General features: G+C 53.4%; 1 protein-coding gene across 3 annotated transcripts in view; it reads left to right on the top strand.

Moving 5' to 3' along the window:
- The first annotated feature begins 1,526 nt into the window (after positions 1–1,526).
- Positions 1,527–13,471, top strand: part of ENTPD6 (ectonucleoside triphosphate diphosphohydrolase 6 (putative)) — a 14,477-nt gene continuing 2,532 nt past the window's right edge. The window contains exons 1-10 of one of the 3 annotated variants that reach the window (XM_008068614.1): positions 1,528–1,846; positions 2,649–2,725; positions 3,953–4,096; positions 5,206–5,281; positions 5,973–6,008; positions 6,961–7,049; positions 7,945–8,024; positions 8,569–8,633; positions 10,994–11,095; positions 12,446–12,586. In XM_008068614.1, coding sequence (XP_008066805.1) covers positions 1,555–1,846; positions 2,649–2,725; positions 3,953–4,096; positions 5,206–5,281; positions 5,973–6,008; positions 6,961–7,049; positions 7,945–8,024; positions 8,569–8,633; positions 10,994–11,095; positions 12,446–12,586 — 1,102 coding nt within the window. In that variant the 5' untranslated portion in view covers positions 1,528–1,554. Of the gene's footprint in view, positions 1,847–2,648; positions 2,726–3,952; positions 4,097–5,205; positions 5,282–5,972; positions 6,009–6,960; positions 7,050–7,944; positions 8,025–8,568; positions 8,634–10,993; positions 11,096–12,445; positions 12,587–13,471 lie in introns of all 3 variants that reach the window. The other 2 variants (XM_021717866.1, XM_021717864.1) reach the window with 2 other exon arrangements.

The raw sequence follows: 13,471 nt of genomic DNA, 5'->3' as shown, positions 1-13,471 counted from the left end.
GCTGTGGGCTAGACCCCAGGATGGGGCCGAGGAAGGCTCAGGGCTCTCCCCCAAGGGCCCCTTTCCTCCATTTCTGCTCCATGCAGACTGCCTCAGGTCAGTGTGCAGGCAGCCACAGACTTGTCATCTGCATTTTCCTCCCCCAGACAGCGCAGCCACGCTGTCCTCTAGGCCATCGCCGTCGCTGTTCCCCAGGGACAGTACCTTCTGCTGCCCTTCTGTAAAGCCTGCTTGCAGTCAGTGCCTTCTCTAAAGCCTGTCATGAATACACTGAGCCCCCAGATAGTGTCATGCGGGGGTTCACCTGTGAGCAGCCCTGCCTTACAGATGAGGAGACTTTCCCCCTCAAGGGGTAATTTTCACATGGCTACATGCTGCTGTGGGCAGAGCCAGGACCATGGCCTGCTTCCAACCCGGCACTTCCCTGTCCCACTGCCCTCAGAGTGGCCGCTCCACTCACCATGACTGGCAGAGAAAAAGATGGCCAGACACAATGACAGTCTGAGGGTGGGGAACCCTGAGAATTAGGGCCCCACCTCTCATCCCTGGAAGCCTCAGGTTCCTACATGCTGCCTCACGCTAGGAGATACAAATAAAGCTCGAACAAATGCTTTCATTTGGGAGTGTATCGAACCAAAAATAATGGTGCCCAGCGAATTTACTTTGCTACCTGGGTGGAATTTTTATAGGTTTTGAAAGTACATAGACATTATTTCCTCCTTGGCAGGAATGTGCTGTTTGAATGAAAGAGGCATCTGTTGTGAAACTCCCAGAAAAACAAGCCTCTGTTCCAGATTTTCCTGGGCTCTCTGTAGTTGCCTGAGGGATGGCAACTAAACCTTTCGAAAAGTAAATTGCCTAAAAAGAAGTGTAAATAGCCAGGCTCGGTGGCTCAGCCTATAATCCCACGGTTTGAGACCCGCCTGGGCAACTTGGCAAGACCTCATCTCTACAATAAATCAAAAAATTAGCCGGGTGTGGTAGCGCGCGCCTATAGTTCCAGCTACTTGGAAGGCTGAGGCGGAATGATCACCAGAGCCCAGCAGGTTGAGGCTGCGGTGGCCGGGAGCGTGCCACTGCACTCCAGTCTGGGCAACAGAGTAAGACTCCAACTCAAAAAAAAAAGTGTAAGTGAGATTTGAAAGAATGAATCGGATACACATCTCTGTTCCTGTAAATGGTTCTGCGACACGTTTGCACGTGGCTTTTTTTACATAAATCGCGGTGGCCCTACACATCTGTCAGGAGCATCATTCAGAGGAGCTGGCAGCTGTGGCCGTGCCCCATGTAGCACCTGCACACTGCATTCTGAGCAGATTCCTGTCTCTGTAAATTCTGTTCCTCTTTTGTGAAATGGGGTCACACCTTCCAGGATCGTTTAGAGAATCAAATGAAGCTTCTGAGTCCAGGGAAAAGTGTAGACCAGTTTCTAGATGAACATTTTGTCCCTAGGCCTGGGGACTTCTGATACTGGAACCTTGCCGCCGATCACGGTCTCTCTGTCTCCCCTCCCTTCCCCAGCAGCTGTGGCAACAGTGCTTGGCAGACAGAGAAATGAGGAAGATACCAAATCACGGGAACCTGCGGGTGGCCAGGGTGGCATACCCTCTGGGGCTGTGCGTGGGCCTCTTCATCTACGTCGCCTACATCAAGTGGCACCGGGCCTCCGCCACCCAGGCCTTCTTCAGCATCGCCGGGGCAGCCTCGGGGATGCAGTGGGGCCAACAGGCCCACAGCCTCCCGGGGACACCCATGCGTGGGCACGAGGTCTTCTATGGGATCATGTTTGACGCAGGAAGCACCGGCACCCGAGTGCACATCTTCCAGTTCACCCAGCCACCTGGAGGTATCCCAGTGGGAGGCTGATCACTTAGAGGAGCTGGCAGCTGGGTTCTGTGCCCTAGTTCAACACCTGCTGACGTGTGACCTTGAGCTGGTCACCCCATTCACAGGGCCCAGGCCATGGGGTCTGCCTTCTCCCCCTCTCAAGGAATGCTCTAGGGATTTCCTTCCCTTAAAAGACAGTGTGGGCTGCATCCCCTGCTATGGGCTCACCTGGGAGTTTATCAAAATGCAGTTTCCCAGAGATGCTGACTTGTGGACTGGGGCCACAGGCATTCCAGCTTATTCTTACCTTCTCGAGTGGTGACCACCACCAAAGGGCAGCTGACACCCTAGAGGTTCTTTGGGGCCCTGTCCCCTCCCTGCATTCACCTGCAGTTTAGGTGACAGGAACCATGACTTGGACCCGAGGTCATGGTGGGAGAATTTAAGGCAGGAAGTAACTCCAGCTTCAGGCCCACGGGAGCCAGAAATCTAGGAAAGTCAGATAAATAGCAAGAATTAACTATGCTAAAAATGAATCCTTTAAATGGATGAAATTTTTTGTATGTAAATTATCCTCAATAAAGTAGATTAAATTAAAAGAAAATAAAGTTCTAGCTGAAACATTAGGTATCATACCTAGCCTATTCGGGTGAACTGAAGAGGCAGAACTTAGGCAGGAGGAGCCGAGAGGCCCCTACCATTCTGAACTGGTCTGTGGTGTTAGACGTCTGCCTTTACAAGCATAGTTAGTCGTGGTCATATATGTTCATACAGCCGTGTGATATCATAGTTGTATCCTTTGTTAAATGTTTTCCCCTTAGAAACGCCGTCCTTGACCCATGAAACTTTCAAAGCCCTGAAGCCAGGTCTTTCTGCTTATGCTGATGACGTTGAAAAGGTAATTCTCGTGTCTATGCACATTTGTCTTATAGCCACGCGATTTGTTAAAGCCAGCTCCTTCCTCTGGATGTGGCAGGCCATTGTCACGGGGAGGTGTCAGTGGTGGTGCTGCCTGGGCATCTCCTGCTGTTTAGGATGGGCAGATGAACCTTGGAGCAGCTCACACCAGAGGAGAGTGCAGCCCAGGCCCCACCTACCAGTCACAGGCCCCACCTACCAACCATAGGCCCCGCCCATGCGGGGGATCCTCCAAGTCTTGGTGCAGATTGGAAGCCCAAATGCTACAAACTTACAAAAAGCATTATCTTACTGCTTATTTATTTAAATTGTTCACACTAATTTAGTTTTGTGAATTTTGCATAATACATTTTTAATTTTTTTGTTGCAGTTCTTTTGATCGAAGATAGCAAACACTGACTGAAACATAAAGTTAGAAATGTATTGTGCAAAATCCACAAAACCAAGTAAGAATGAAAAAACTTAATTAAACTGCTCAACAATTATTTTGTAAGCTTGTAGCACTTATTCTTCCACAGTCCCTAAAGCTTGCAACTGTATTTGTTGGAACACGCTGCTTTTCCGAGGCACTCATGAAGCATCTGTGATAGTGCGGCAGGTTCCTTTTGGTCCAAGCATTTCTGAAGTCGTAGCCGATGTGTTCCCGCATAGACGCGTCATGGTCTTAGACAGTGTGCAACATCATTCAGGCCTTGCTTTCCTATAGTTTGGTCAAAAAACCAATGGAAATTAGTGACTCTAGTGTGACCATGGGTAGACTTGATTGGATATTGTTAGAGTAAATGCCTAGAATTTTAAAAGTCCTGCATGTTTGAGTAGCTGACATGACACACATTTATGTGAAACAAGCACCCACGCTCCCCAGGGCAATGATGCCAACTCCCCTCTGCGCCAGGCAACCCGAGGACCACGTCCCTGCTCCTTTAAGTGTCCCTCGAGGCTGGCTGATGTGTGCAGGAGCAAGGGCATCCATGTTCTTCTGCCCTTACTGCTGGCCATGGGTGGTGCCACTCCGTGCTATGCTTGGCTCTCGTGCTGAGCGGTGTAACTTGGAGACCACATGCATCAGTGTGTGAAGAGTTCCCTGATTTTCTGCCACTTTGGAAAATTAGAAAAATAGTATTTATAAAACCAAAAGGATGGAGGTAGCAGGTGTGCCCCCGTGTGCCATACCTGGCAGACCTGCTCTGCTCCTCCCCCTTTACAGAGTGCCCAGGGCATCCAGGAGCTACTGGATGTGGCTAAACAGGACATCCCGTCCGACCTCTGGAAGGCCACCCCTCTGGTCCTCAAGGCCACAGCTGGTTTGCGCCTGTTACCAGGAGAAAAGGCTCAGAAGTTACTGCAGAAGGTGAGCTTAGCCACTGCCCCAACCATTAGCCATCCCTCCAGTGCTGGTGGTGACCAGACCGGCAGGATGTGGGAAGCCTCCTGAAGGGGACCTAGAGTGTTCACAGCCTCACCTTTGAATGAAGGAATGGAGGGTGACTGTGCTTGGCTCCTTGTGACACTTAGGGCTGCCTATGTTTTCTAGAGTGAGTCTGTGCTTTTTAACGGGAAAAGCAACTTCATTTCTGAAGTGCACTGCACCTTTGAGGGCCTCCCTTCACCCAGAGATGCGATGCCAGTCGGAAGGCTGTGAGCAGAACTCATGGCATCTGGCTCCAGCCCGTGGTCAGTTTCCCTGTCCTGCACTTGGTCTGCTGTGACTGTGGAAGAGGCCCCTTTGCCTCCTCACCCCAGCCCAGGCGCTTTTGGGGCCATGTCCCCACCTGTCTGGCACTCTACAGCAGGGCTAGCTAATGAGTCTTCATCTGGAGGATGGGAAGTTGCTCTAAGCAAACCAACCTCCTTGCCCTCTGCACTGTTTCCAAACCATGTGCCTGTGAGGCTGATCACTGTATGGCCATCAGGGTCCTCACAGCGTGGGACCATGGGAACAAGTACAGAGGTGTGGAAGCTCCTGTGTGGAGCCTTGCTGGGGGATGAGTAGGGAGGCACCCTGAGGCCAGCTGGCACTGGGTGGAGGATGCCCATGGCCCTCGCCTCCCCCTGCTGGCTCCTGCCAGCTCGTCTCCTTAGAGAGGACCCCACCAGGCCACAGGTGGCCCGGATTTGAGCTCTGCCTTTGGAGGGCTTCCCACTTCTTCATCTCATATCCCCAGAGCAGGGCAGTGTTTGGGACCTGGGAGGCTGAGTGCACCCCAGCTCACCCTGGCCACCCAGAGCCCTTCCAGTCCTGAGCGGCTTAGGATGGGGTCTCCAGGACAGCACATGCCTCAGCTAACCCAGAGGTAGATTAGTAGCTCCTTGCAGAGGGTTAGTGAAACTTGGAATGTCAGCTTTGTTGCCTCACAGCACAGCAGGGCCTCGCTGTCTTGCTTCTGCCTGCTGAGAGCACAATGCAAAAGTACTGACCTTAAATTCTGAGAGGTGCAGACTGTCTCTCTTTACGTTTAGGTGAAAGAAGTGTTCAAGGCCTCACCCTTCCTTGTAGGAGATGACTGTGTTTCCATCATGAATGGAACAGATGAAGGTAGAGTCCCAGAGCAGGGTGGCGGGCCTTGAGCAGGGCGGGGGCCTCAAATGGGGGGGGGAGGTTGTGCAGTGCTGCTGCTCAGAACTCCCACACATGGGGGCCCATGGACATTAGAGCCCTGTTCCCATGCACAACTGAAGTGTCCCAGAGAGTCCTTTTGGGACCACTGTCAGAGATTCTCAGTGTTAGGATGCCAACTCTGAACCTGGCATGGATGAAATTTCCGAAAGCATCTTTTTTCAGTTTTAAGGACATTTGGAGAGAATCTCCCATCGCTGCCACATGTAGAATGTTGCCGTTGCATTGTTAATTCTAAGTGAGAAACGCTTAAGTTTTCTTATTAGCCACTAATTTTAAATATGACCTTGAGAGTAAGAGTATAGGGGAGGGGAAGGGAGCAGAGTCTTCCCCTGCTAATTCCGGAAAGAGGAAGCTAGCCCTAAAGAGCCAGGAGGAGACATGGCATTTGGGGGAGTGTGCCAGATCTTCATGGGTCACCTTCTAGAATAGTCTGCTGGGAGCTACTAGGTTCTTTCGTGAGGAATGCTGCTCATGAAGAATGCTGTAGATGTCTGAAAGCCAAGCATGGTGAGGGGGTGGTCCCACATCGGAACACAGCCCGTCAACCATCCTATGTGTGATGTCTGTGCCTTGTATGATTAAAACACCATGTGTGACTCTCTTGCAGGTGTGTCAGCGTGGATCACCGTCAACTTCCTGACAGGTGTATGTCCACTTCTTCACTAAGGAGCACAGTCCACAGACACCATGGAGGAGGACTTGGCGGGCTGCCTGGAGAGTGGGGGCCTCATCTCTGCTCACTAAGATAGCCCCTCGGGGTCCTGCAGTGTTGCTGGCTTGAAGTAGGGTGTTAGGAGTGGATGGGGCATCCACTGACTGGGTGGGCCAGCAGGAGCCTGGAGGTATAAATGCCAGGAGGGTCCTTCTCTGCAGCCTGGGCCACCTCTCTCCCACCACAGCTGCTGCAGAGCACTCACAGGGACCCTGTCCTCCCACTTCAGAGAAGTGATGTGTATAACAGTCGAGTCTTCACACTTTAAATATGATGTGAATGCTCTTCACCTTATAACTTGATTCCTCTGGTACAGGTGGGACAGGGAACAAAAACGTGCTTTTAGACACAGGAGGCAAAGAGTAGTTTTTCTTAGATTATTCTTAGTACATGGAGATTTTTGTTAGTTTACTGGAATTATGGGGAGGAGCAGTGTCTGATGTATGCATGAAAAGAAAGAAGAGACCCGTGCTCTGTCTCCTGGATCCAGGGAGGTCTGGAGACAGAACAGGAGCCTCCACTCGGGAGCTTTGGGAGGAGAGACAAGGCTGCTGGAGTGGGTACCTTGTAGGCCCAGGTGGGAGGATCAGAGGAGTTGGTGTCTTCCAGGGAAGGGAAGGGAGCCAGTGACCTGTCCAGGAGTAGGCCAGGTCCAGCATCTCTCCCAAAGGTTCATGATCCAGATTAAGACCATGACTGGTAAAGCCATTGATCTTGTCCCTTAAACATATAGTCTACCTTTAGATGGAGATTTTTAAATAGCTGAACTACTTCCTTTGTTTCTCTTTCTGTGAAACGATCTGGCTTTTACCCTCTTTCACTTTCTGCTGTTATCACCTCTTACTAACCCAACCATGGTATGTTTTCACTCGCTATGCTCCAGGCAGTTTGAAGACCCCGGGAAGGAGCAGTGTGGGCATGCTGGATTTGGGTGGAGGATCCACTCAGATCACCTTCCTACCACAGGTCGAGGTAACCAGTCCCTGCCTACTGTAGCAGGCCTCCACCTGGGGAGGCAGGTTAGGGCCTGGGGTGCACTGCAATAGGGTGGTGAGCTGTCCTGGGGGGAGGCAGGGTAGGTCTGGGGGGAGAGGGTGCAGCATGCGGGCCAGGCTGAAGGCATCCTGAGATCAGTTCCTCCTCTGAGGGCCAGACCCATTTAGAAATGACGCTTCTTGCTTAGATTTTCACTCTCCAAGGAAGTGCCAACACTCCTGTTAGGGCCGTCTGCTGCTTAAAAAATGTTCCCTCCTCACCCACTCCTCTTCTTCTTTTTAATTTTCAGTGGAATAGAGCACTTACACTTGCTGATATGATGATTGTCTTGACTGGGCTGTACTTGTTGGGTTGGGTGAAACATTACTCATAGGAGGGAGGACATAGTTCTTCATTCTGGAAGTTTTACTCTTCATTGCTTGTGTCTGTTCTCACAGCAGGTGACTGAATGAAAAGCTCATTTAATTGGCTACATCTGAATATCCACATTCTTTAGATGAATTGAGGGAAGGCACTTTTTTTTGAGTTGGAGTCTCACTCTGTCACCCAGACTGGAGTGCAGTGGCACACTCACAGCCACCCCGGCGTCAACCTGCTGGACTCCAGTGATCCTTCCGCCTCAGCCTTCCAAGTAGCCAGAACTACAGGCGCTTATTACCATGCCCAGCTAATTTTTTACTTTATTGTAGAGACAAGGTCTTGTCAAGTTGCCCAGGCTGGTCTCGAACCCACAGTCTCAGGCAATCCACTTGCCTTAGCCTCCCAAAGTGCTGGGATTACAGGCTGAGCCATGGACCCTGGCCGGGGGAAAACATCTTAAAAAAGACCCACGGGAAGCAGGAAAGCATTGCCACCCTCGTGTACTTCACAGGGCACCCTGGAGGCCTCCCCACCTGGCTACCTGACGGCACTGCGAATGTTCAACAGGACCTACAAGCTGTATTCCTACAGGTCTGTTTCCAGAGTGTGAGTGGAACACTGTGGACATGCGGCTCCCCACACCTCGCACAGCCCTCATAAAGAGAGCAGGTCCCCGAGTCCCTACTGGGGGTCCACTCGGGCCCTCCTCCTCCTCCCTCATTCTTACTTAACCTGCAGTGCAAGCCCGCCTCCTTTGTGCTTACTCTGTTCTGTGGTAGCGCTTGTTTGAGAAGGCATGGGAGGATCCCATGATTGCTCAGGGTTTTTTGGGGCCCCTTGTCTGTGTGGCACCCTTGGTAGAGCTTTCCCTAGAGCATGTGCATCCATGAAAGCTGTGGTCAACTCTACTTGCCATGGTGTCCACGGCCCCTGGACGAGTTACTGCCATGGAATAGGCCCCGTGGGGTGAATTAACTAGCTGAGCGCCCTCACTCAGCTCTACCAAAGGAAGCTTCTAGAAGAAGCAGAAAAGCCCGCTATCTGCCCCCTTCCCACATGTACTGGGCCCTGCAGGTGCATGTGCCACGCCCCACACCCCCTGGGTGGCCAGCCCTCACCAGGTGTCCTCCCACAGCTACCTCGGGCTCGGGCTGATGTCGGCGCGCCTAGCGATCCTGGGCGGTGTGGAAGGGCAGCCTGGTGAGTGTATGCGTGTTGTCCGAGGCTGTGAGCCTCTGCCCTCCATTCTTAGGGGGAACACAGAGCCCCTCAGAAGGGCTGCTGCTTGGCGGGGGAGAAAAGGCTCTCTCACCCTTCCCACCCCACTGGGGGAGAAAGGTCCCCCCAGTCCTCCCGCTCCTTCCGCACCTCCTACACTGCTGCTGTTGCCACAGCACCTTGTCCCCGGCCAGGGGTGGGGCACTGCTGGCCCAGGAGGCACGTGCCTGGAGGGCCAGGCCCCAGATCTTGGTGACACCCGATGGGGCCTGAGAGCGCTGTGTTTTTGTTTTGTTTTGTTTTGTTTTTGAGTTGGAGTCTCACTCTGTCGCCCAGACTGGAATGCAGTGGCCGCTCCCGGCCGTAGCCTCGACCTGCTGGGGGCTCCGGTGACCCTTCCGCCTCAGCCTTCTAAGTAATTGGAACTACAGGCGCGCGCTGCCACGCCCGGCTAATTTTTGATTTATTGTAGAGATGAGGTCTCACCAAGTTGCCCAGGCGGGTCTCGAACCCGCGGGCTCAGGCAATCCACTCACCTCAGCCTCCCAAAGGCACGGAATTACAGGCTGAGCCACTGAGCCCAGCTAGTGCTGTGTTTTAACTGTACCCATTCCGGGTTGCTTTTTTAGAGCAGGGCACTAATGAAATCACTTCTGAAACACTGAGCTGGAGACTTTAGGGAGCCCATGTAACTGTGTCCAGATATCATCTGAAGTCAACTTACTTTTACTTTTAGGAAGTTAAAAAGAGAACTTAGTTCTCCAGACAGTATAGGAGGGGCTTGTGGAAATAATGCTGGGCTATTGCCCCTGGAACATTTCTCCCTCTCATTCATGATTCCAGCCTGGTGAGAATACCCCTCTAATGTCTCCTGCTCTGGGTCCTAAAAAGCAGGCCTGGCCCTTCCTCCCAGACATGATGTTTGACTGGAGACAGAGCCTGTGTTGGCTCCTATGTTTCTTCCTGAAGGGCCTTGCAGTAGTGCCTGGCCCCTTGGGAGAGCTCAGGGATCACCTCGGCCCGTTTAAGGGGTGGGAGCACTGCCGTGAGGCTGGTTGTAACCATCTTCCTGGCCACACTGAGCAGACACAGAGACTTTCCTGAGGCCCTGGCGTCTATTGTGTGCATTGGAGCACTCACCCAGAGCCCACCTGTGTGCCCTGCTGCACACCCCTCCTATGACCCCCCACTGCCCCTCCATGGCCCAGCATCTTCCACCTTCTCCAGGATCCAGGTGCTCTGACAGAATAGGAATGTTCCACTGAATTCTGTTCTCCCAAACACACCCTGTTGTGATTTCTTATAATGGTATACCTTTTGTTGCAAACCAAAATCAGGGCCACCTCTCAGAAGCACCTGCAGCCCTCACTCTGGGGCCAGCAAGCATCTGTTATGTAGTCAACAGGAAGCAGGCTGGCACCCATTGGCTCCTCCATGGTTCTCCATGTAGTCATGGCTTGGCCCTGCATCCCCACTCCCTCAGCAGGGCAGCCAGAGTGTTCCATGTCTCCTCCTAAGACTGTGCAGAATACCTGTTTTGGATCCTTGGGGGCCGTGGTACCAGCCAGGAGGCTATGTGTCTGTTTTGTTTTCTGTTGCTGCATAACAGACCACTCGAATGCTGAGGGTGAACAGCAGATGGCAGTCACACATGTGGGGCTCAGCTGGGTAGTATCTCTGTGGGTCCCGCCCCGTGGCTACAGGGAGCTGCTGTGCCTCTGCACTCCCAGAACCCTTCCTGCAGCGAGCACTTTGGCTGCTCTTGGGGCAGCTCAGACACATGTCATCTCCTGCCCATTCCACTGGGGAAAGCAGGCCCAGGTGAGAATCTGTGAACAGGACAAGCCCCTCTTTGCAGGGGAGGACAGCGTGCCATCCTCGAGAATGGCACTGGGAGCTGGCCTGGGCCTGCCACACTGCCTTTGCTCATGTGGACCCCATCTTTTGTGTCAGAGCAGCTCAGATTCAACTTGAGGTGCAGTGGCACTTGTCCTAGCCCTGCCACCACACTGCCGGCTTCTCGCAGCCTCAGTTATCTACAAAATGGGACAGTGATGGCTCCTTCCTAGTAGGGCTGCAGGCAGTTGCTGAGCTGGGCTTGGCCCGACACCTAAAGCGAGCTTCCCTAGGGTGTGAGTCCAGCATGATCTCAGCAATAGTTGCCCTGGGCGGGAGAGGCTTTGCTGCAGCTTCCCAAATGGGGAGGTGTTATACCTCATGACCTTCAGCTCTCCTCCCATCACATCCCCTGGCCCTGATGCCCCAGAAGCTCTGCACTCCCACTGCTCAGCTCCCTGTGGCCCTGTCTGATGGTAGTGACAGGCCTGCCTTTTCCATTTCAGCTCAGGATGGAAAGGAGTTAGTCAGTCCTTGTCTGTCTCCGAGTTTCAAGGGAGAGTGGGAACACGCTGAAGTCACATACAGGATCGCAGGGCAGAAGGAAGGTACAGTGGGTTTGTGGTCTGCTGGTGGCTTCTGAGGGCAAGGGTGACAGCCTCCCCTCCCTGTGCCTCCCCCCACACTCTGGGCAGCAGGGAGACCATCCTGACTTCTCACAGAAAGGCAGCCACACCTATCCCAGAGATGCAGGCAGCCCTGGAGCACGCTGGGAGCCTGCTCCCTCCACAGTTCTCCACACAAGGTGCCTTTGTCTGTCTCCAAGAGTTTCCTCCAGAGAGCAGTGTCCTGATGGGCTTCCAGTGATGAAGGGCCTGGACACCTTAGGCTCTGACACAGCCGTGTCTGGCCTAGATGCTCTGTGCTGAGTGGTTAGTTAGCGGAGGAGAATCGAGCCTCTCCTGCCTGGCTCCCCACCACTGTGACCCTGGACCTGGCCCCCACCCTTGATGCTTTGTGCCCTTTTTGTTTTATTTATAGGAAGTAGTGAAATATTGTTCCTAGGCCAGACATGCAGGCTTGAAGCCTGTGCTCTTTTGGTGACCGTGCAGGTCCCTCTGACTTAGTCATCCACTTGTATACTTGGCAGGTCAGCTGGTGTCCCAGTAGGAGGAGTCAGACAGCAAAAAACATGAGAAAGTGCTTTCAAGAAAAAATAAAGTAGGCGGTGGGTGCTGAGAGGGAGATTGCCACCTTAACAAGGGGCCAAGGAAGCCCTCGGGCTGGATTGGATCTGAGGTGGGAGGGGGTGGGACTGAGCCACCCAAAGCTCTAAGGCAGTGGCTCTCCAGGCTGGGCAAACAGCACATGCCAAGGCCCTGAGGCAACTGCTGCGCTTTGTGAACAGGAGGAGGTATGTGGCTTGAGAGGGTCAATGGGAGGAAATGAAGTTGCAAGGGCAAGGGCGTGGCTCTGTGGACCACAGGGAGCCGCACTTTGAGGGCCGGAAGCCTTGTGGAGCAGGATGGGGAGACGGGGGTGGGTCGAAGCGTGGGGCATTGAGATGTGCATTGGGTACCCATGCAGTCCGCTGGTCTCTGGAGTCCTGTGTGTGGCTGCTCCCCTTTGCCAGCCATCTGAGCTTGGCAAGTGGTCTACTGGGCCATGGTTTCCTCATCTGTGGTGTAGGGAGTGTGCAGGCCCCATGGCGAGGTGGCGGATGAGGTGGAACATAGGGCTGCAGGGAGTGGGCACAGGGTAGATAGGCAGTGTCAGCCCGCCACCTCCAGGCGGGGGCTTTGCTCCCTGCTGACCCAGACTGGCAGCCCCTGACTCCTGAGGGTAGCTCCTGATGTGTGTGGGGTCTTTGGGGTTCTGTCCTACTTCGCCCTGCTCAATGGGCTAGGTCTCCAGTCCCTGGGGAGGGTCCACCCACGCCTAGGTGTGTGCTTCCCCAGTGGCAAGCCTCCACGAGCCTTGTGCCAACCGGGTGGCAGAAGTGCTTCGCAACAAAGTGCACCGGGCAGAGGAAGTGCTGCAGGTGGACTTCTATGCCTTTTCCTACTACTACGATCTCGCGGCCAGCATCGGCCTCATAGGTAAGCACGGGGCTGGCAGCCTAGCAGGAAGATCAGGGCCGCAGCGTGGGTCACTGGGTAGAGGGCCTGTGCCGGCAAGCACCCTGCCATCATGTCCTCTGCAGGATGACAGGAGACCTGGGAAGGCACCTGGCCCTCAAATAGGAAGCCATGTGTCCTTTATTGGTAGGCTAGTTGCTTCTATAGGCAGCTACGTGGACAGTTCCTTGCTACCAATCCCGACTTGCCAGAAGGCAGGTCCCACCTGTCCTGACTCAAGCTGCTTCTGCCCAGCCCTCAGCCCTGGCCTGGGGAGCCCCTCTGTGATTCTGGGACGTGTAGGTGGCTGCCCCATCCCCCAGGGAGGACCAGACCTCTTAACGTGGGGTCTCTCTGACTTACTCTCCACATCTCAGGCAGCCGAGTCAGGTTGGAAAGGGTATTGGGTTGCTGAGACTGGTGTGATCAGACTGGAGGCTCTTGAGAGGGCTGCCAGGTCTCTTCCGTAGGTAGCCCCAGAATTCTTTTTATTGAATTAATTGAACGTATAAGAATACATGGCCCATGGCAAGAGTAAGAGCACTTCTGTTTTAAGTAAGAAGCCACCCAAGGAAACTGATGGCATCATGTTCCTGCTCCCAGGCCCAAGGCCTCCTGTGGCGCCTTCTCCCAGGGTCTTCTCCCAGTCTCTGGCCAGAGCCTTGGTGGAGGGTGGGCTGGCCAAGGGGAAGGCCAACCACCCTCACTTTTTTCTTCACATTTGGAACACTAGCACTAGAATACTATTGTAGGGCTCAATGCCATGACTTCAGGAAGTGTTCCCATTTCTTTACTTTTATGTTTTTTTGTTTTTGGTTTTTTTTTGAGTCAGAGTCTCACTCTGTCACCCAGGCTGGAGTGCAGTGG

This window comes from Carlito syrichta, unplaced genomic scaffold (genome assembly GCF_000164805.1).
Source record: "Carlito syrichta isolate Samal-C Ts95f unplaced genomic scaffold, Tarsius_syrichta-2.0.1 Scaffold311350, whole genome shotgun sequence".
In the NCBI taxonomy this organism is placed as follows: Eukaryota; Metazoa; Chordata; class Mammalia; order Primates; family Tarsiidae; genus Carlito; species Carlito syrichta.
The sequence above is the reverse complement of the archived record's forward strand: the minus strand, read 5'-3'. Positions and strand labels throughout refer to the sequence as shown.